This window comes from Molothrus ater, chromosome 1 (genome assembly GCF_012460135.2).
Source record: "Molothrus ater isolate BHLD 08-10-18 breed brown headed cowbird chromosome 1, BPBGC_Mater_1.1, whole genome shotgun sequence".
NCBI lineage: Eukaryota > Metazoa > Chordata > Aves > Passeriformes > Icteridae > Molothrus > Molothrus ater.
In genome coordinates this window covers 106,539,957-106,561,392 of record NC_050478.2, presented here as the reverse complement: position 1 = coordinate 106,561,392, position 21,436 = coordinate 106,539,957, and the positions used below count along the sequence as shown (strand labels likewise).

Below are 21,436 nucleotides of genomic sequence, written 5' to 3'. Positions count from 1 at the left end.
GACATAATTTGAGCAGCCTGGTCTAGTGGAAGGTATCCCTGCCCATTGCAGGGGGCTAAAACTAGAGGATCTCTAAAGCTGCCTTCCAGCCCTTCCCATTCTGTGGTGGTACGACAATCGAATCAAAATACACTACTTTTGAAAACTCTACACATGTATAAACACTCATCAAAACTTAACTAACACAAAGTCCCACTGGGACATGACTTATGACTCATGTAATGCTTGTCTTCTAGAAACATATTTATGCATATCTTTACTCCTAAATTTTGCCTGTAAGGTATCTCTAATAATCAGACAAATACGTGAAAAAAAGAGACAGCCTAAATAAGGCAGATGATTTCTACACATACGGTGTCACTTGTTTGTGTAACTGGTTTGATTCTGTCAGTAGCTTTGCTCCTTTACCACCTGGTTCCCTAGGGAGCTATAACAAGACAATTTAGCAAATCTTTTTGGATGACTTGTTGGGACATATCCAATTCACTCTGCAGAGTCCATTCTTTGCCTAACAGACTGCTAAACAGGTATGATTGAGACTAAAATTCCTTTACATCTTTAATTATAACTGGATCCCATGTATAATACACCTGAACGAAAGTATTTGAGGGCAGAAAAGTTCATGCATTCATGAAGGCTTCACACACATAGAATAAAAGCATTTTAGCAAAACGTAATTTAAATATGATTTAAGGAGGAGAACAGGCCAAAATGCATGAAACATAATTCTTTCTAGGCCAAATACCTTTCGATAAAGATGTTTGAGATGCAACCTTCAAAACTATCTCCACCAAATTTTATAGGTCTGTTTGATTCCTGTGAGTTTGATGACCTGGGAGAGTCAACTTCTTTTGACTCATCATCAACCATCAGATGTACTCTGAAAAAAGTGAATGAAAATAAGCATGATATATAAAGAAATAATTAGGAAACTAAATAAAAAAAATATATAAAAGAACAATTTGACAGATATATTTCCTTGTTACATTGTGATTATGCTAGAGCTTCATTAGCTTAGTTCTGGGACTTTTTCAGTATGTGCTTATTGACTGCTGTGAAATTGCTCTGTTTTTCAATATTAGTTAAAGAGCTAGAGTTGAAGTTCATACTTCAGTCCTACAGTGAAATCCTGGTCAACTGAAATGCATGAAAATGCTCTCATTGTCAGCTATGGGAAGGATTTAAGTCTGTGTCAAAATGGAATGGACAGTATTAAGTTATAATAACACAAAGTTATAGCCAACCATTCAAAACTTTCCACTTCAACTAACACTTATATCATTTCATGCATTACACAGCAATCACTATGATTTAGGAACTTTTCAGTAAATTGTCTCTTCTAATATCTAATATCTGCATAACAGATCATTATTGAAAAAACAGACAGCATTTGCTTCTTCCCTACCAGGGGTAGGGGACACATAGGAAAGTTATGGGAAGGGGAAGAGCTCCAAAGACTCCAAAGCTCCAGCTAGACAAGCAGTCAAAACTCACACAACCTATAAAAGAAATGCACAGTAGAGTACAGCTAAAGCATCACAGGTACCAGCGTCCATATTCATAGAACAAAAATCTCCTTTCCCTTCATTATTTAGGTATCCTCTGCTAGAAGAGACCATTTTAAGCTGTTTATCCAAAGAATTAGTCTCCCAAAATTTGAATTTCTTTTCTCCAACCACTACATATAAGATTTAGATGAAGAACTGGACTCACCTGTTGCCTGTTTTCATTACAGTCACATAATGCATTGACCCATCTTCATATTTCTTTTCCAGTTTAATTTCCTTATCTCGTATCTTTGCAGTTACAGAGCCAGGACTCAGAAAAATGGAAAGAACATCAGGCTACAAAAGAACCCCACAAAATAATCAGCTAAATAAATGCAAAAGCCTTTAGTTGTTGCTACTGCCATTAATACATCTCTCAGTGGGTGCCAGTAGGCAACACATTTTCTTACACTAGACCTACATTCCTCAGTCATCTAGTACCAGATGTGTACCAAGTTCTGCATGATGAGCATAGCTTCCATTTCAAAATACCTCTGCACTCTGAATAGCAAACATTTATTTAAAATACTTGTTTATTTTTACAAAAAGCAGAGGAGCCAGCTCTCCACTTCTCAAATACCTGGTGTATCTTACCTCCTCCAGTAAGCCAGAATGGGGTTCTACTTAAACTTCCCTGCTTTCTGAGGGATCATAGCTAGAACCAATCCCTTTGCTCTGCCTATTCGGACATGGTAACATTTCTATGTGGGCAGAGTGCCATTTTCCTTGAGAAAATTTCTAGCCAATTAAGCAACAGTTTTCTTGCTGGGATGTTGGTGTCAAGTGTGTGAGCTACTCTGCAGAAGGCTCTAGTTCAAAGCTCTGTTACTCATCAAACTACTTGTTGGCCATGTGAAGAAATTGCCAGAATGCATTTCTCATGCAAGATGCCACACTCAAAAAAGGCATTTCTTACCTTAAAATGCAGGAATTTACATGAGACTTATGACCCAAACTGAAATGACTGATTCAGAGATAAAACTCATCACATATGCTAAGTTGAATGTGTTTCATACCCGTAGATTGTAATTTAAGAGTGTTCCAGTAGAAGCTGTTGTCTGAAAGCCAAAGCCAACTTGGAAATCCTTTGGAAATGGGAAATTTGCTGCACTCAGGCTCAGTGTTCCATCCTTAGAGAAAGCTGCAGATCTGACAAGCTGAAAGAGAGAAAATAATGATTTCAGTGATTTTCCCTTTAATCAGAAGAAACACCAACATGAGACAACAGCTGCCCCACTCAACATAATTGTGATCAGCTCCAGTCAAAACCAAGCACAAGGCAAACCTCAAAAACCATTATTTCAGTACAGAACAGACTGTCAGAGTTGGCTTCACCAGCATTAATTATGCCCTGAGAAACTCTAAAAAGAGAGGAGGCTTGCTGAGAATAATGAGCTGCTCATCTCTAGCTATTGTAGCTTTGAAAGTTTGCACGTTTGAGGACACAAAACTGAGTAGCTGGAGGAATATTTCACAACTATGAAGCTGTGCAGATGAGCTACATAATTGAAACTGTGTGAGTCACTGGACACTTTTTAATACATGAGAAGTTTTGCAGATACAGAGAATGAAGATTAGATCCTCTGCAAAGATAGTCTGTGAAGAAATCGCTCTGTGAAAGGTTTAGATGCCACAAGTACAAGAAAATAAGCACAAACTTTCAGTGCAATACTGTAGCAAAAAGGGCAAATGAGATCATGCATCATGTAAGCATCAGTAAGTAGAAGCAGAAGGATAGTTTTAATCTCTTCATGCAGCACCAGTTAAGCAAGCACTGAAATGTCATGTTGTCCTATTTTAAAAAGAACATGGCAAAATTCAAGGCTGCACAGAAAATAATTAAAAAACAATCAGATAAGTGGAGCCTTAGAATGTGAGAATTTGATGGAAGTAGTCTGTTAAGATCTTTTAAGAAAAAAAGGCTGAGAGGTCATTTAATTAGGAAGCTTAAACACCATGGCAGGAGGAAAGATACAAAGTAGTATTAAGTATTCCAGCCTAATCAATAACAGCAACTGGAAGCCAACAAACTTACATGATAAATATGAATATTAAGTTTACTTAACTGTAAACAGTATTAAATAAGAGGGTGGACTATGTGCTGTAACAAGCTATCACAATAGGGCTGGTGTCTCTTATTTCTGCATCTTCACACCCAATCCGGGTTCTTTTACTGCCATCACATGTTAACCAAATATAATTTTTGACCTTTGCAAAACATAATGGTCCAGCACTTATAGACAAACCAGAGTCTGTGAACTCCAGCAGAAGTTTTTGAGGAAATGTATTAGTTACCTTCCAGTCATCTGAACATTTCTTGCTGACACCAAAAGTCTTATCAAAAACAACAGATGCAGTGCTTGGGTTTTTCAAATTCTTCATGCAGCCCCGGAATGGAGGTGTGGATATATTAAAGCTGGTTTCAGGGAGGGGAAGGAAAAAGAGTTCAGTAGCCTGGCATTTTCAAAGCACACACCACTAGAGTAACCTATAAATGCTGACAATATAAGAAATAGAAAAAGAGAACAAGAGCAATCTTTCTTGTGTACACATGCTCATGCTGATCAAACCCAGTCTTTAGGATGGGCTACAATGAAGATCTCACCATTAGCCAAAAATCACAGATTATGATCATGTATTATACACTTGTTTTTTTATGTCACATTAGATAGTCGATACAGAGCGTGAAAGAAATTGTGTAAGGAAAGAGTGTAGATGGAGTTTCCCTACAAAGTCTGTATATTACAGTCCTTTTATAGTTACTCACCGTTCCCGTAGAAAAGATGGAACTCCACCTAAGTAGTACTCAGTGAAATTGAAGGCTTGTATGTTGACTCTAATACCAGGACTGACATACACAACCCCGTTTCTTCGGTCAAGCACCAAATTAATCTGAAATACATGAATAATGAGAACCACTTCACTTGGCAGAAACAAAAATCATTTACCTGAGTAAAAGTACCCTGACAGAGCAGGACACAGTGATGTTTTTTCCCTTCCTCTTGTTTACTAGTGACTTAAATCAGATAACTGCAGTAGTTCAAAGGTACTTTGCAAGCTTTGGGCATTTAGTCAAAGCAAGGAAAACATTCAACTCGCCAAATACAAGGTGAGGTTTTATTTTCATCTGAAAGATGAATGCCCTAAAAACACACCACCCCTAAGATTCAGATACTGTCTTGTCTTTGTAGCTGAAGTTTCAGAAGCTGCTGCCTGATACAAAAGCTAAGTCAGTCAGCTGGCTGAAGGTAACTTAATCCAGTAAAGCATAAAGATTCCTTGCAGCAGACTCTGCAGTTTGCACTATTTAGTTTGAAATATATTAAGGGGAAAGGGAGAACTAATCAACAAGGATATCAAAGTTTTTAACAATGTCTTTATGATTTCACTCTGGTAGTGCTACAAAAGAGCTGGACTGAAGCTAAGGAGACAAGCAACAACAAAGACTGCAAAAGAGTAATCTCTAAAACGATCAGCCCACCCTGAAGAAATAAACCCTTAGGCGGTGAAAACACTAATCTAAGTATGAAACTAATGCAAATAAAAGCATTGTACACAACTATCTTTATGTAAAACATTGCTCTGAAAAAATTTTCCTTTGATGGTTTCACTGTTAAAACTTAACTATTCACATTAAAGCAGGACAAGAGAAAGATTCATTTTCACATCCCCAAACTAGTCTCCAGTGACTTGATTTCCTCACACAAAAGGAAAACTCCACAACTAAACTTTATAACAGCACAGTTTTAGTTAATGTGTATTTTTACAAATAGTGATTCCTTGATTCTTTAAAATGACATACTTGTTGATATGTTCCATCATTTACAATTTTTTTGGCTTCTACTTCTTCTGGAGTTTCAGAGTCAAGTTTGTATCTCAAAGCTGTATGACCATTTCTAATGAGCACACTGATGAACTGATCCTGCAATAAAAAAAAAAACCACACACCAACACCATTAAACTGCTATAATTTCACATATATATTTCATTGTCATATGAATACTTTTAACAAAGCTATCTAATTGCTTCTAGAAAGCTTTTTGGGGAAAGGCTAACACAAAGCCTAAAACTTATACTAATCAATCATAATTATTTTAAACTGTTATAAACAGATCTGCTATCAGCTTCAAATCTCTGAAGGACTTTGTGTCATTTCAAATGTCTACTGACTTTATACAGCATGGAAAAATTATCCAGAATATGTCCCGGTGATTGCAATACGCCTACAAGATTATTAGATAAGTAGCAGCACTGTGGTTTTGAACATCTTTACAGGTATAAGTCATCATGTCACTTCCTTTATTCCTTCTTACTCTGTTTCCACATATATCTAGAGTTGGGAAGAGTGCACTACCAATTTTGAAGGATTTCAATATTCCAACGTTGGTTTGATCCCAATTACATTCCTCCCTTCGTGCCCCCAGTTCTGAATTCTCTGCATGGCCTAAATGGAGGAGCTTCTTGGAATCATTTTTTACTCAACCTTGACGAAGTGAGTATTCGGCAACCATGGCAGAATCATTGAATATCTCAAGCTGGAAGGGACCCATAAGTCCAACTCCCAGCTTCTTGCACAGCTACCTAAGACTAAACCACATGACATTAAACATACAGCAATATTTACTAATTTTCCACACAGATGAAAATAACACTTTTAAGACATTTCCTTACAGTTATTACTATATCTAACATGTTCTTTAATAAGCAAGATTTTTAAGATGTTCTTGCACTACAGAACAGACAAAAGCATTCCACACATTACCCCATTTGCTGCAAAGAACACAATGCCTTCATCTGCAGTCGTCTCAATTGTCTGCTCATACCGAACTCGTTCGGCACTTCTTTCTCTTGCTGTGACACTGGCATAACCAGTGCCCTCAAAGTAGCTTTGGTCAGTCTCCTCTTTATATCTGTAATAATTCAATGTCACAGGTGTGAATATATGACAGCAAAAACTTCTACCACTTGGACTTACTGCCATTATAATTTTAAAAAAGCTTAAGTTAAAGAATTTGGTATAGGGCCAAATTCTGATCTAACCCAAGTGAGAGAAAACCTTCTATCGGCTTCTATCAGATTCACAAATGGTCTTTAGAGAGGAAATCATTAATGACTGCATTTTTTTAACTTAATGTAATATTTACTTTAAAAAGTAAATGAACACCTTAGTCTACAAATTGTGTCTGTATTTTATAACACTTAAATTTGAACAGATGGAGATTGCCATAGATGTGAACCACGTCACTACTGAGGATTTTTTCTAAGAAATGTAATAATGACCAAGAGTTAGAAAGAAATCACCAATTTAGCTACAGTGGTTATTCTTCTACACGTGAAAGACAAAAATTCATAATGATAAAATCACAGAACTTGGAAACATTTCTGTGTTCATATCATACCGTCTGCAGGGTTGGACTTCAGTGGTGTTGAGATTAAAAGTCCTCTTGAAGTTGTAAAGGCTGATAACACGCTCATTTAGGCTGTTTAATTCAATGCAGCCTTCATAACGAGGATAGTTGAGATTATCTGGAGGCTGCAAAATAGTGTCATTAAAACCATTTCATCTACATCAGTTAACAAAATTTTACATTGCTATCTAACTGCTAAGACTTATTGCAAATGTTTTTAAGACACAGAATATGACATTCTAAATATGTACATGCTTGCATAAAATATCCAAATTATCTGATATGACCCTAGGTGTACTGCAGCACAATTTAAAATAGAGTCACATGGACTGGGAACACTATTTAGCAGGGCTGGACAGGTTTCATGCTTTCCTTGGCAATGAAATATCATCATGCTCCCTTCTTTGAGCTCTAGCATAGTACAAGCCAGGCAGATTCTGTAGGAAGCAGCATCTCCTTGCATCTCATCTATTCCTACTGACATAGGTAAACTTTTGCACATGCTTTTGAATGACTGCTAGGTCCCATCTTTACTTGTAAGAACAATCGGATGATTAACACAAAATCTCTTTAAAACACTAATAAACTCTTTACCCTAAAATCTGGTGGGTATCCTCCAACATAAAAGACAACACTGCTGGGATCAAGATTGAGGAGCATGTCACTGTCTCCACTACTTGCACTCCTAGGGCTTTCATAATCTGGAGAAATTGATGTTGCTGCTTTGATGTACTTCAGCTTTGCATACTGGTAAATCCTAGGACCAAAACAGGCAGAATATCACATCACACTGATAAAAGATGTTATTAGCAGGTTTTCAAGAAGATTGTTGTACACTGTGGGTCTTATACCTTTCAAATGTAACTTGATCCATAACAGCTTCCTCAGCCTTGCTTTGAGTCACCAATGACTGCACTCTCACTTCTCCATCACCACCTCCCAGGTTATAGACACAAGTAAGGTAACCACCTTTCACAGCCATACCAATATAGTCCTTGGAAGCCTAAAAATAGCAAGTAAATAATAATTAATAAATGATTAATTATAATTAAGGTAAAATACAGAAGCACTTCCTCAGAGACATCATCATGCTATGCATGAGTCATAAGAAATCCACCCACCTAATGATGAGAATTAAGTTTATCAGTTCTGGGAAGAAAAAATAATGCTATATGTTGCACTAATTCAATGAATATGGTTAAAAATTAACTGAAAAGTCATGTGTGACTTTTTACTTTTGTAACAACAGTATCTAAAATACTTTTCTCACTTGTAACATCTCCCAGCTAAAGCTATGAAAACATGACACCTTTACTAAGAATTAGACTCAACACCTGTGACATAAAAAGATGTTCAGGACAACACTCAGGGAAGGACAATGGTTCCTGCTGAGGTGACTGGGAGCATTTTCCCCATAAGTCACATTTTATTTGTTCAAGAGACTGTATTTCAGAAGTAACCATTAAAATGCTTTCAACAGATGTCTTGGCTAGTTATTCAGAGGATAAAAAGATGAAATCCAGTGTAGAACAAATACCCCTGAACAGTTTTCTGTGTAAGCACAAGGCTTACTACAGATACAGCTCCTGTCAAATAACAAGAATAGAAGCCACATGCAGGAAATTTTTTCAATGCTTGATGGTGATTGAGCAAGCCTAAATGCACCAGCAGGTCTGCATTATTCTGCATACTTAGAAGGAAAAAAAATTAAGAGCTGAGGGGCTGAATTTTAAAACTGGAATAATCACTTTTTTAACCAAAAGAGAAACTCAGAGTGACTTATATCGTGAAAAGAGTCAAAGCTCTGAGGCAGGAGTTGGGCTGAGTTTGGGCTGACTGCTGCAGAAACTGACAGGTCTGATAAGAATGTGTGATGGTATCCATGATGGAGAAGTAACTTCCAAAGGAGCAAAAGAGCAAAGCAAAGGACAAGGCTCAGCTGCTTGTTAGTTACTTTGCCAGGGAAGGAATGAACATAACACTTCTACCATTACATAAATACAATTTTAAAGAAACTAGGCCAATAGTAGCTACAAATTTCAGTCAGAAAAGCTCACTTCCCATCCTTTTCTCAAAACACGATATCTGGTCCTAAAATCAGATCGAATATCAAAATATACCTACATTTTTATTACCCAGGTACAGGACAAACCTATTTGCCCTCTGCTGGCTGTCTGTACTTTGCTGAGGTCTTTGATGAACAAGGAAAGTGAAGTATAGCCCTTCAGATCTTCAAGGTTGCTTGGAGGTCGAATCTCTACCCCAGAGCTGCCATTGAACCTCATGGGAATAGCAACCTGTTAAGAATACAAAAGTTGAGTATGTTACAATTAACTATTGCTACCACTGGTGTGTTTAATTGCAAAGTAACCCATTACACATTCTAGTCATGTTACATCCATTAATTACCACAGATTTAGACTCTGCTCCTACCAAACAAAATAATTAGGAAACAGAGTGGATAATGCAGTATCTGTATTATCAATACTTAGCACTTTTTTGTTCCAGACATCAATTAATCAACCCTTACTGTGCCTCTGTTACCTTCAATACATGGACAGGGAAGGATGTGCCCTGCAGCTCTGAAGAGCAAGTCTATGAATTATTCAGATGTCTACAAACACATCCTGGTCCTTCACTTAGCTGGACTTGACTGTCTGTTGGGAATTACAATGCACCTCTGATATCATAAAGACACATCCTATTCCAGCTAATTACACCATGATCACTGATTCCTCTTATTCACTGTAACTCTAGGCTATTTGTGATGATCTCAGGGATGGTTCTTAGTACCTGAGACCACACTATCACTTCAGCAACTACAGCAGTTCCTTAAATGAGAAAGGGCAGTCTAATAAGGTGCCAGTAGCCAATTTCTAACATTTTGGAGCAACAGGAGTAACAGGGCTGCACAACTTCTTTGGCAGCATCAGCTTTCAATTGACCACATATGGGTGGAGAGCCCTGTCTCTAAGCAGCAGAGCCAACACTGTCCCTGCTGCCAAAGCCACCACAATGTACCTTGGAAGGCAAGAGGATGCTGTACAAATAAATATTACAGAGATGCCCTGGGGAAAAAAAACTAATGGGAAAAATATGTAGCAGGATGCTACTGCATCCAGTAATTTTTATGTATGAGTTATTATGCTTCCCATCACCACAGTTACTTCAGTTGCTGGGTAGTGCTGTTGAATAAAACTTATGTCTGTTCTTTCACACACATTGAAATAAAATTATTTAGAAAGAGGAATGAAAGTAGTGTTGTGTATCCAAACCACTGAGGTCAAGCACAATTGCAATGCTCAGGACAGACCTTATTTGCAGCATCTCTTGCCTGCTGAATCAGCTCTCTTATGCGATTTATGTTCTCAGAGATGTTGCTGATTGGCATCAGCTGTTGGTTGATACTCTTGATCTTGCTGAACAGATCTGGAAGTTGGTTTGTCAAATTTTTTACTGCAATGAAAGAAAGGAAATAGTTGATATTAAAAAGGAGGAGGAAAACAAGATGCAAAAATATGGCATCACTACACAATTATGAGAAAAAGCAGTGGACAGGGTAATGACAAAACAGTTTTGACTGGTCCTACAATATTAGGAAGTTCTCACTAAAAGTAACAGTTTATACAGAGGTTATTGCACTCCTGAAATTTTTGGCTAAAGGTGGCCAGAATCAGCCAGAATCTGGCAGAAGCGGCCAGAATCAGCACTTCCAAAAATGTTTTAGGTAAAGGTCCAGAAAAAAGTATTAAATAGAACATGATGAGGTCTCAATGAGGTCCCTGGCATCATTACCCAGTGGCTCTGGATGCTAGAGGAGAATGAGGATAAAGGAGAGCAGATAGGACTCAGACTCATAGCATCTCCTACTGTCAGAGAGTGAATAATGGGGTAAGCAGATTGCTGGCCTGACTGAGTAGGGCATGAATTATATTCTTGTGTCAAGGTTGCTAATTAGCACAGTTTCATAGTGTCTTATGGCATCTGGCCAGGTTTATTTAAGAAAAAAGAAAATATGACGAGAATTTTAACTTTTTTCATAATAGGAAACAATTTCTCATCTCCAACCCAATGTTGCAGAAGGCAAATAAAATGAAATGTAGACCTTTTGTTTTTTCTAAATATGACTTCTAAACCAGTTTTGTAACTGCAGGGATGACTTACAATGTTGCAATACCATGCAGGACTAGCTCTTGTATTTACATGATTTAAAATGTTTTTATCTTACTTGACTTTAACAGATAAAGCTGCTGAAAAGATGTAAAATGAAGTTGCTTGGGAATGTGATTGTCCCTTATTTTGTATTCAGCACTGCCTCTGTGCAATCCTTTTCACTTAATTTCAGTTAACAGACATGTAGCCTAAGCTAATAGTCTAGGGCCCTTCTCTAGCCAATGCAGTAGAAAATCACATAATAACAGAGCAGCTGGAAGAGCTCTGGAGGTCACAGTGTCCAACCCCCGTGTTCAAGCAGGGCCAGCCAGGTCCAGTAGCCCAGAATTGTGTCTAGGCAGGCTTCTGAATATTCCTGAGGATGAGACTCAGAGACAACCTCTCTGGGCAACCTGTGCCAGTACTCAGTCCCCTCACAGTAAAAGAACTGTTTTGTCATGTTCAGAGGGAATCTCCTGTGTTTAAACCTTTTACCCCAGGGGGACATTGCAGGCTCATCTTCAACTTCATGCCCACCAAGACCCTGAGGTGCTTTCCTACAAAGCTTTTTTCCAGCTTGGCCACTTGCTCAGCCTGTACTGGTACATAGGTTTATTTCTCCTCAGGTCCAGGACTTCTCCTTGGACTTCAAGAGGTTCCTGGCAGTTTATTTCCACAGCCTGTTGAGGTTTGTCTGGATGGCAGCACAACCCTCTGGTGTATCAGCCACTCCTTCCAGTTTAGTGTTAGGAGCAAACGTGCTGAGGCACACTCTGCCTCATCATCCAGATCGTTAATAAAGATGTTGAACAGGATCAGACCCAGTATTGACCCCTGAGGTCCCCCATTAGCAACTGGCCTCCAAATCTTTAGAGACCAGTCATGGCACTAGCTTTTAACACATAGCACAGAATGGCCTGAGTCACTTTCTGCTATGCCTGTCCCTTTCTACTGGCCATAAAAGAAGTTCAGAATACTACCTTAGGGTACGTGCCTAACTCTTGAGTGATTAAAGCTCCTGCTGCAAACTGGCCATGGTCACCCTTACAGTGATTTGGTAGGTCCCTCACAGCACCTGCAATACCTGAATTGTTTGCCTCCATCAGTGCTTTATTGAAGGTGGCACTCTGTGTGCTTCCATAGTTACTCTTAATTCTTTCCACTTCTGCTTCAATTGGGACCAGTTCACCCAACACACTGTTGGTGACAGAGTTGGCATCTTCTGCCATGTTCCTTGCACTGGTGATGATGCTGTCAATGTCATCTGAAACAGACAGAAATGAACATGCAAATTCTTACAATAACAGATAAAAGGGGCAGGCCAGAAGTGATCCATAAGTAACAAACCTCTGTTTATCCCGTTGAGATTGTTTTGAGCAGTGACAAGATCAATTTTCAGTGCATTTGTCTTTCCATCAGCGACATCAAGTCTTTGCTTTAGGTCTTCCAGGTTAGGACCAATAGCTGCAAAAGAGTGAAAGCCCCATGAGAATTTCAAAGAAAAATATCAATTTTCTGTTGGACAGATGGTGCTGCAGCACTTGTCTGTACTCTTACACAGCTCATGCTGCCACTGAGCATTGAGTCCACTGCAAAACAAGCACAAAGCAAAGAATTTGCTGGACAGGAGGACTGCAAAGGTGCATAGCATAGCAGGAGCCAGAAATCTACTTTCTTGCCTTTTTGCCATGGGAAATAACTATGACAAAAAGTCCCACTGTAATGGAACTTGCATTTTTTTGTTGAACAAGTGCTGAAGATGTGAAAATTTATGGTTCAAGGAACGTTTCTCACACTGTGCCAACATTTCTAGTACCACTTTCCTTCTTAGTACCTTGCAATGTCCTTTTAGTCTCCTGTGCTTGATCCATGAGTGCACTGCTCTCAGTTTTTAACCTTGCAGCTTTTCCTGATAGGTCTTCTCTCCTCACAGTCTGACAAAAGAAGCACGGTACTGTAAGATCACTTGGTAGTTACATTAAAATTTAAAGAGTAAAAGAGAGAGCCCAATCCAATTTAAAGAAACCCCCAACTCTACTGAGATGTAATCTGAAGAACGTAACCTTTAGCAACAACTCCCCAGGTTAATTCAAGCATACTACAACCTTGGTCTTTAGCAATCTTCAGACAGATTTTAAGGCATTAGGAGGAAATTACCAGCATACAGCTGTTGGATGCTATATCTCTGCTGAAGAGCTTGTGGGTATTAGTAATGCAGAGTAAAAGAGAATACCTGAAATCACCTGCAGTGACTACCAGGCTTGCCTTGTAAGAGCTCTTTATTTTTCACTGAAAGCAACAGTCAGTACTCACATGCCTTTCCCATCAGAAAGGCAGTAATTGGCCTGGTTAGTGCTGAGCCAAGACTAATTATTCAACATGCAGAACAGCAACTCATACAAAAAGTCACAGAAAAATAAAGCATGCCAAGACACACGGGTGTTTGATTTTGGGGCCTCTGAGATAGTTAAAGAAAATAGACCCCTGGTTGTAACAAGTTTACAGTGATGTGGACACTTACTGATACTTACCGATAAAGCTGAGTCAGCTGCTTTCCCAGCTTGGTTGGCTGCCTCCTCTGCTGCCTTGATGGCACCAATAATATTGTCATAGGCAGTAGAAGCTTCCACAGCACAGCCTACCAACTCGTCCTTCCTGGCACTGTTCTTTATCCTGTGGGAAACAGGGTGAAAAATGCAGCCTTCTTCCAAGGCTGTGAGATGGATTCCAAACAGATCTGAACTCGGTATTTTCTAAGTAACACCAACACAGAAAATGATTTTCAATTAGATCTGTGACTTCATTCTACAAAAAATATCAAATTTGGAGATAGACCAACATGGAAAGACTCTTCAGAAAACAGGATAAGTTCAAGCATATGGAAAAGCACAGCTGTGAGACTCCAAAGCAGCCTTCAAATGATTAAGATGGAGAGAATTCACCAAAGCATATGTCAATAATAAGGTGCCTCAATCCCAGCCCTCCAAATACAATTAAGAGGAATTCAGAGGATTGTAGATGTCAGATCATGGAGTAACTACAACACCTTTTGTGTTTTCCCCAAGAACCAGCACAGCAGCTCTGGGATCAGAAACAACAGACAAAATCTCTTCTATCCACTCCCTGTGAGCTATACAGCTATCTAGTACTAGCTGCCTTGTATTTGTGAGAACAGTGCCTTCTTAGTTTTCAGTGTGATTTTTTTCAATTAACAAAAAAAGTAATGAAAATGTGGGTTTTTTACCCAAGAATTTTCCAGCCGTTAGGTATTTTGGAATTTAACTTCTGAAACTTTGTAGTTGGTGCTATGACAAAATGCAAACAATTTGACCAGGGAAAAGTAAATCAGGATCTCACTTTTTTTTTTCATTTTGTTCTGATGGATCACAGAAGGCCTCCAAAACCCCACTCATAATTCCAGTCCAAAGTACAAATAATGGAGAGAGAAATGCTTAATTCCTATCAAGTTTATAATATTTTTGCCTTTTGAGAAGATTCCTAGAAGGATGAGAAAACCAATGGAGGTCTTTTCCTCCATAGTGCTGAGCAGGCATGTCTGAAGACTTCCAAGACAGCCATTTATTCAAATTATTTGCCTCAATTCTTTCATACCATATAAGCATCCCTGAGTACGAGTACCTGAAATAACTCTACAAAAATATTCTAAACATCTTCCCACTCTGTACATGAGGATTTTCTCTTACTAGTAAGATGTTAATGAAGTGTTAGTACAGTAGTATAAAACAGTATTACATGAGTTCACACTTCTAGGGGGGAAACAACCAGGAAAAACACAGGAAGATGTGGGTTTTGGAAAAAAAGAAAACTTCTGTAAATCATGAAGAAGCAGAAAGAGACCAACCTAATTTCTCTCTAGTTTTGCAAACAGTTACAAAAGCAAGTGAAATTACAGATCATTACAACCACTCTTTTTGTTCTGTACAAAAATTACTCATTTACAGGAATGGCAACATACTCTTCCAGTTGTTTTGCCAAATCTTGCAAAGATTTGGCATGTTCCTCGGCCCTCACCACCAGTGGTTCTTTGCTTGCTGATGAGAGATTTGCCACTTTTTCATTCATGTCCTTCCTTGCTCCATCCAGCTGAGCAGCCAGGATTTCATATTCCTATGGTTTTAAAAAGATATAATTTTATTTGTATTTGTACATGTTTAATTTTGTCCATGTATACTTCAGTGTTACACATACCTTGCACCTGAGGAGACCAAAGAGAAAAACATTCCGTCCCAACTTATTCTGCAGGTTACTGGAGTCATTACATTATGCTTCCAGACCCATTACATAAAAGCTGAGTCAGAGCAAAGACCCTTCTAGCCTAGTATCTTGCCCCTCTGACAGTGGCTAAAAGCAATTAACCAGAAAGAAAGACAAGAATACCACAATTGCTTATGGTACTTCTCGCAGACGTCCTCCCAGATTCTGATATCTGCAGCTCAGTGTCTTCCTCAGACACATCACAGCCCCCAACAAGCTTCTCTTACAGAAACCTGTGCAGACAGGCAGACTCCTTATACATCCAGGATGGGCTGTGGGATCCTTTCTTTCTTGACTGGCTCGGATAAGCCTCATCTCCAAGAAGATATTGGGGTTTTTTACCTTCTCTTAAACTTTACCTCTTTGCTCTCTTGCAATAATCCAAGTACACTCTTAGCTTGTGTCAGGGAAGACCGGGCTGAGTTCAGAATACCCAGGACACCATTCTGTTGCATATTTGTCTCTTCAATCCGTTTCTGAGGAAAAATGAGAAGTTGAAGAACATGTGATTGAGTTAAGAAAAGGGGCAAGAAAAGCTGTATCTTGAAACCAAAATTAAAAACAAAACAAAACAAACCCAAACCTAATCTAGCTGGCAGTAGGATTTACCAAGGCTACAGTCACTTTTTTTTATTAAATGAGTGTGCTAAACCAGTGATACATTTCAACAAGACCACAATTAAGAGAAGGTGTCCTGCAGCACATTTATTCCTCGTACTATTTTACCAGCTCTAAAATTCAAATACTGCTAAGTAATAACAGCTGTTCCTTGTCATGATGAGACCTCAGAATCTGTTATGTGGAACACTAATCCCAAATAATTTAACAGTACTGCACCCATTTTTGCTCCCATCTTTCATGGCTGTTAAAGCTAAATACTTTGAAGAACTTACTATGAAAAGTACATCAGCATCAGGAATTTGGTCTTGAAAAGGAAACAAAAGCACTAGTGGCAGCTGGAAAGAAGTGCTGGGAAGAGACTGTCCTTCCCTGCTCTCATCAGAGCTATGTCTAGGTCCCACTGTTCTGGTCACATAAAGAGACCGTAAGCAGCAGAACACACATTTACACCTGTCCACACACCCATCAGAAGATAGAAAGGGACCCTGAAGCAAGTCTATAAAGCATTAGTGCTGCTTAGCTTTGTGAGGTCAAAAGCAGCAACCAAAACCACTTCTTCTCTTCTGAGGTTTAATTTTTTTTCTCCTGATGCCCAACATTACCTTAATGTCTTCTAACAGAACTGTGTTGTCTCTGTTTAAGCCTTCAGCCTGCTTGACTTGAGCTGTTGCATCGTTCAGAGCTTCACGAAGGTCAGTGATTTTGGATTCATATTCATTCAGTGCATCCCTCACAACTTTAATAAGCCCACGATTCTCTTGGTGGTACTTCTGTAGCTCATTCTTAATACGTGCCAGTACTGCAGTATCAGGATCAGGACCAGAAAGAAAAGTTTTGTTCAGAGAAGAAAGGGACCAGAACAAACTTTATTAAAAATACCTTGACATTTCGGATTATAAAGCTGTACTTTTGCAAACTGAGCATCTTCTGCAATGCTAATTTCAGTGCTACTATAGCAAAGATACTATTCAGCATCTCGCTGGATCAAATCTGCTCACTAGTTTGCTGCTGCAGACACAGAACACAGATAAATGTTCTCTTAAGTAAGGATGATGCTGATCTGAAAATACTAATTTTCTTTTTTATATGAAAATAACAATTTCATCAACAATTCCATCTACAATGTAGACATCTACAACTGCACTAGTTATCAAAGCCTCCTCAGTAATCAATAGAGAGATACAAGCACATTTAATTTCAAAGAATATAGGAACACAAAAGATGTCAAATTAATCACACTCTTCAGCATGCCCATTTCACTGCTGACAAAATAGAATACAGAAGAGTCATCCAGAGGTGAGGTAGGTATCAATGCTCAAGGTTGATGGAAATTAACTGTCACTCATATGGGTGACATTCACATTCCACATTTCTCCACTATACCCCTGGTTTGGAGATTAAGCCTGCAACTCTTCTTGATGTCTGGAATCAAGTTTCTGAATGTCCCAGTCAAACACTTGCAAAGAACAGGACAAGGAGTGCAACTAGTGCAACTAGAACTCCTGAACTTCCTCGTCCTTGTATGACCTGGCCCTTGGACTACTCTAGCAACTTCTGAAAATCTGTTGTTAAATTAAACATGCAGTTCCTCTAAAATAACTCTGTGTACCACTACCTATCTCTTACAATACACAGAAGTATTGCATAGGTGTGTTAGGATGGGCTACATCTTTATTTTACTGAGATTGATCTAGTTACAAAAGAAGGATCTACTGGGTTTCTTCCCCAGCTCAACCCATTTTCTTCCATACCACACTAAAAATGCCCTAAAATCCCCTCCAGAATGACCGCTTTCCTGTTGACTAACAACAGCTTCAAATCTCAGGGATACACTGCAAAAGGCCCCTCCCTCTACTCCAACCCTATCAATAATTCTTCAGACTTAAGACTGCTCTTTCCAGAAAGCCAGAAGCTGAGAGAAGCAGCACTTACAGCGCTGAGCTTCCGTCCTCTCCTTCTCTGCCTCAGCCTGAAGCTGGCCGAAGTTGCGGCTCCGCATCTCGGCCATCATGCGCTGCGCTTCGGCCAGCTCCTCAGAGGCATCTCCCAGGGGCAGGTTGTTCCCTTCTGTGTTTGTGCCAGCTACCTGTTCCAAGAACACTGAAAAAAAAGCACTGTCAAAGTTAAAAACAGGATGTGCTTAAGCCTATTCAAGATTCCCAAATGACAGAGCCAACATCTTCTCTGAGATGGATCTGCTTTGTTAATGAATTCAGGAATAGGCATGTCTTATTTTTTCCTTAATGAAACTGATCCATTTTCCATTAATTTTATTAAGATGAAAAGTATCCTATGACACACAACCAGAGAGAGCAAGATGGCATTGGCCTTGAAATTTGTCCCAAATGAACAAGTTCACAGCAATAATTTTAAGCTTCTAACTTTAAAGAGCCCATTATAACAACCCAAAACAAAGTTAGACTTGAAATACTCTTCAAGTCTAGGATAGTCAAATTTGTTGCTTGAAATGTCTCTGTAGTGAATCTTCTCTGTCCCTTTTCACTTCATAGGGGAGGTAGGGTCCTAAACTAACATTATATATTAGATTTCTAATAGGAAGAGTGAATACTAGAGCCGTGACTAAATTCTGATTTACAAAGTTATTTTATAAGAAAATCTCTTATGTGTAATTAAGAATATTGTAAATAAGCTGAAAAGATGCTATAAAACAAAACATGAGTTAGAATATAAATTATTATTATATATTTTTTACCTCGTATATTGTTGACCACTACTTGTATTTGTGAAACCAAATCCTTTCCTCTCTGATGAGTTTGGCCAAAGTTGTCAAATAATCTCTCAGCTTCTTTGTAGTTCATTTCAGCCTAGCAAGGAAAAAACCGATTAGATTTAAAGTATCTGGATACAGCATGCTAACACATAGTCAGGAGACATGTACTTTTAAATTGATTTGGTAAGTCACCTTTTCCTGGAGAGCATTTACATCACGATTTAGTTTAACGAATTCTGTCTCCAACTCATCTACCTTAGAACCTTGATTATGAACAACAGAATGGTAATTGTTCAATAAGACCTGAAAAGAAAGGAAAAAATTAATCCAATAAATCACCCACTGCACAGCAGACTAAAAGCAAAAATGTCACTGGATTAAATCTTTACCCAAGGTAAATAAAAGCGGAATTACTGATATGAAAACAGAACAATTCCTTCCCAAAACCTGAGGGTTTTATCTGGGACTATAGCAACTGCTATTCCAACCAAAGAACATTTTTTTAGAATGAATTTTGGTAATGGCAAGGGGAATGTTGAGGGTTTTCGGTAATGCAGAGACATGAAGTGCTTGAAATAGAGATAGCTAGAGGGACACCTCAGAGGTTAACTTCCGAAGGGAGCAGGACTCAGAAAACGCAGAGACACTGTTTCAGAGCATGACATGGAAACCTACACAGCTACCTTCTAACAGGTGAAGCCCAGTGCTGCCAACATCTGGTATTTGGAATCCAGGGTTGATGCATGTGACAAAACCATGGCAAAGGTTCCTGGGTTCATTGCCTATCCACGTCAACTGAAAGTCGCTTTTCTGTGTTTCTGTGTGCCTACCTTTAAGTCCTTGATGCGTGTTTCCAGGTCTCTCATCTGCTCCAGAGTGTGGGTACTTGCATGGACATTTTGCAGCCGAGACTTGATGAGCTGAAGCTCATCACCTATTGTGCTCAAATCCTTCAGCAGTGTAATCACACAGCTGTCACAGGCTGGAGGGAGCAGTGGAAATCAATACATATCCTTGATATTTTACACAGAGAACATTCAACTAAACACATTAATAATGGTGGAAAAGCTTTGAAGCTTGTCACCTGGTGTAGTCAGAAGAACAAAGGCAACAACAAAGCCTGCAGCATTAAGGAAAGTGACTTAAGTCAGAAGTAAGGAGGAGGTTCCATTTACATCTGACTAGATGAGAACCTCTTTAATCATTTTTCCAAGTATCTGGTTGAATGTTTGCTTTTAAAACATTCATTGCAGGATATCTCAGTCCTTTTTAAACTATGTCACCCTTAAAAGAGTCAGCAGTACGTATTCAGAGCCAGCTGAAAGTGATCCAACTGCAGTTCTATTTTAGCACTTACCATCACAATCTTCATTGGGATCCACATCTTTTGGTTCATTATTGAAACATTCTGAAATCACAAGATTAGTCATTAGTAACCAAAGTCTTCTTATGGAAATACTACTGCATTTTTCCCCTCACTTTTCATGTTTAAAGCATGATGCTGCCATTAAAACATGATGTTGCCCTTTCATAAATCCATACCCACTGTGAATGAACTGAAATGCTCAGAAGGCTTGAGCATGCCAGAACATTCAACTCCCACTAATGCCTTGATGAAAGCAACACCTTTTCCATCCCTCAAAGGAAACCTACTGTAATCCCACAATATATGCTAATTGGATAGGAGCAGGAGACCCTCTCAAATGTATTGCTAGAATTTGCCTAGAATAACACCACCACGATTGGAGACAAGATTATACTGCTAAAGCACTTCACCCAGGACATATGTTCAAACCCCTTTATCTACTTCAGTATCCAGGTTCAAACCACAGGTTCTGATTCCCCAAAGAATGTGTTACCCACAAGGAACTGAGAAATATTTATGGCCTTCCTTCATGCCTGCCACAGCTTGCAAGATTAAGGTATTAATCAAGCTTGAGAGAAATCCACAGTGTGTGTGCATGGATGGAGGCGCCGTACGTAAGACAAGGCAAGGAGCTTGGACCACAGATGCAGGTCGCATATAACAAACATTGCCCTCAGACTTTCCAACAAGCCAGCACAGATGATTTCCTGTCCAATGCACTCTTTTGTTTGGTTTTTACAAACCCTTTTATAAGAAGCTTAACAGTCTCCAGGTGCATGTGGAGTAACATCCTAGGATACTAACTTCTAGGATACAGGAGAGGAACTGGCTCCTAAAAATGTCATCATATAGGACAGGAATCTCCCCATCTTGATGCCCAAGTTCCTTTTACAGGCTTGGTCCCACTGCCAAGCTGTCATCTCCTCTTGAAAATGAAAAGGGCCATGCGTCTTGGTCAAAGATTGAACCCGATGATCTTGAAAGTCTTTTTCCAACCTTAATGATTCTATGTCATTTACTCTAAGGGAAAAGGATGCACTCAGTATAGGCTGCCACTGTCAAGAGTCATCAACAGCTTGCAGCTTGTGAGAGGATACAGTGATAAAATTGGACCTGAACTTTACCAGCAGCATGAAACAGCCTGGAAACAAACTGCCTAGCTGTGCCATTTCCTTTGGCACTTGCACATTAAGTCATCGGGAAGTTAAACAGGGTTGGTAGTGATTACTGCTGCCAGAAGGAGACAAATCATAAAGAATGTGTTTTTAAGAGAATGAAGGAAATTCCTCTGAAATTCAGACATCCCTGCAGTTCTGCTGTTGTGTAGTTCAGCTAA

At 39.0% G+C, this 21,436-nt stretch overlaps 1 protein-coding gene across 1 annotated transcript in view; it reads right to left on the bottom strand.

Annotated features, from left to right (window-relative positions):
* LAMA3 (laminin subunit alpha 3) overlaps positions 1-21,436 on the bottom strand; it is a 106,038-nt gene that overhangs the window by 5,685 nt on the left and 78,917 nt on the right. Inside the window, 25 exon segments of the mRNA XM_054517226.1 lie at positions 746-880; positions 1,714-1,844; positions 2,564-2,704; positions 3,843-3,963; positions 4,315-4,439; positions 5,350-5,469; positions 6,310-6,457; positions 6,947-7,080; positions 7,550-7,712; positions 7,807-7,958; positions 9,080-9,153; positions 9,156-9,252; positions 10,269-10,411; positions 12,192-12,371; positions 12,455-12,571; positions 12,942-13,041; positions 13,639-13,780; positions 15,084-15,235; positions 15,742-15,858; positions 16,606-16,802; positions 17,936-18,103; positions 18,717-18,828; positions 18,927-19,037; positions 19,565-19,716; positions 20,092-20,142. Of these exon segments, the coding sequence (XP_054373201.1) occupies positions 746-880; positions 1,714-1,844; positions 2,564-2,704; positions 3,843-3,963; positions 4,315-4,439; positions 5,350-5,469; positions 6,310-6,457; positions 6,947-7,080; positions 7,550-7,712; positions 7,807-7,958; positions 9,080-9,153; positions 9,156-9,252; positions 10,269-10,411; positions 12,192-12,371; positions 12,455-12,571; positions 12,942-13,041; positions 13,639-13,780; positions 15,084-15,235; positions 15,742-15,858; positions 16,606-16,802; positions 17,936-18,103; positions 18,717-18,828; positions 18,927-19,037; positions 19,565-19,716; positions 20,092-20,142 (3,283 nt within the window).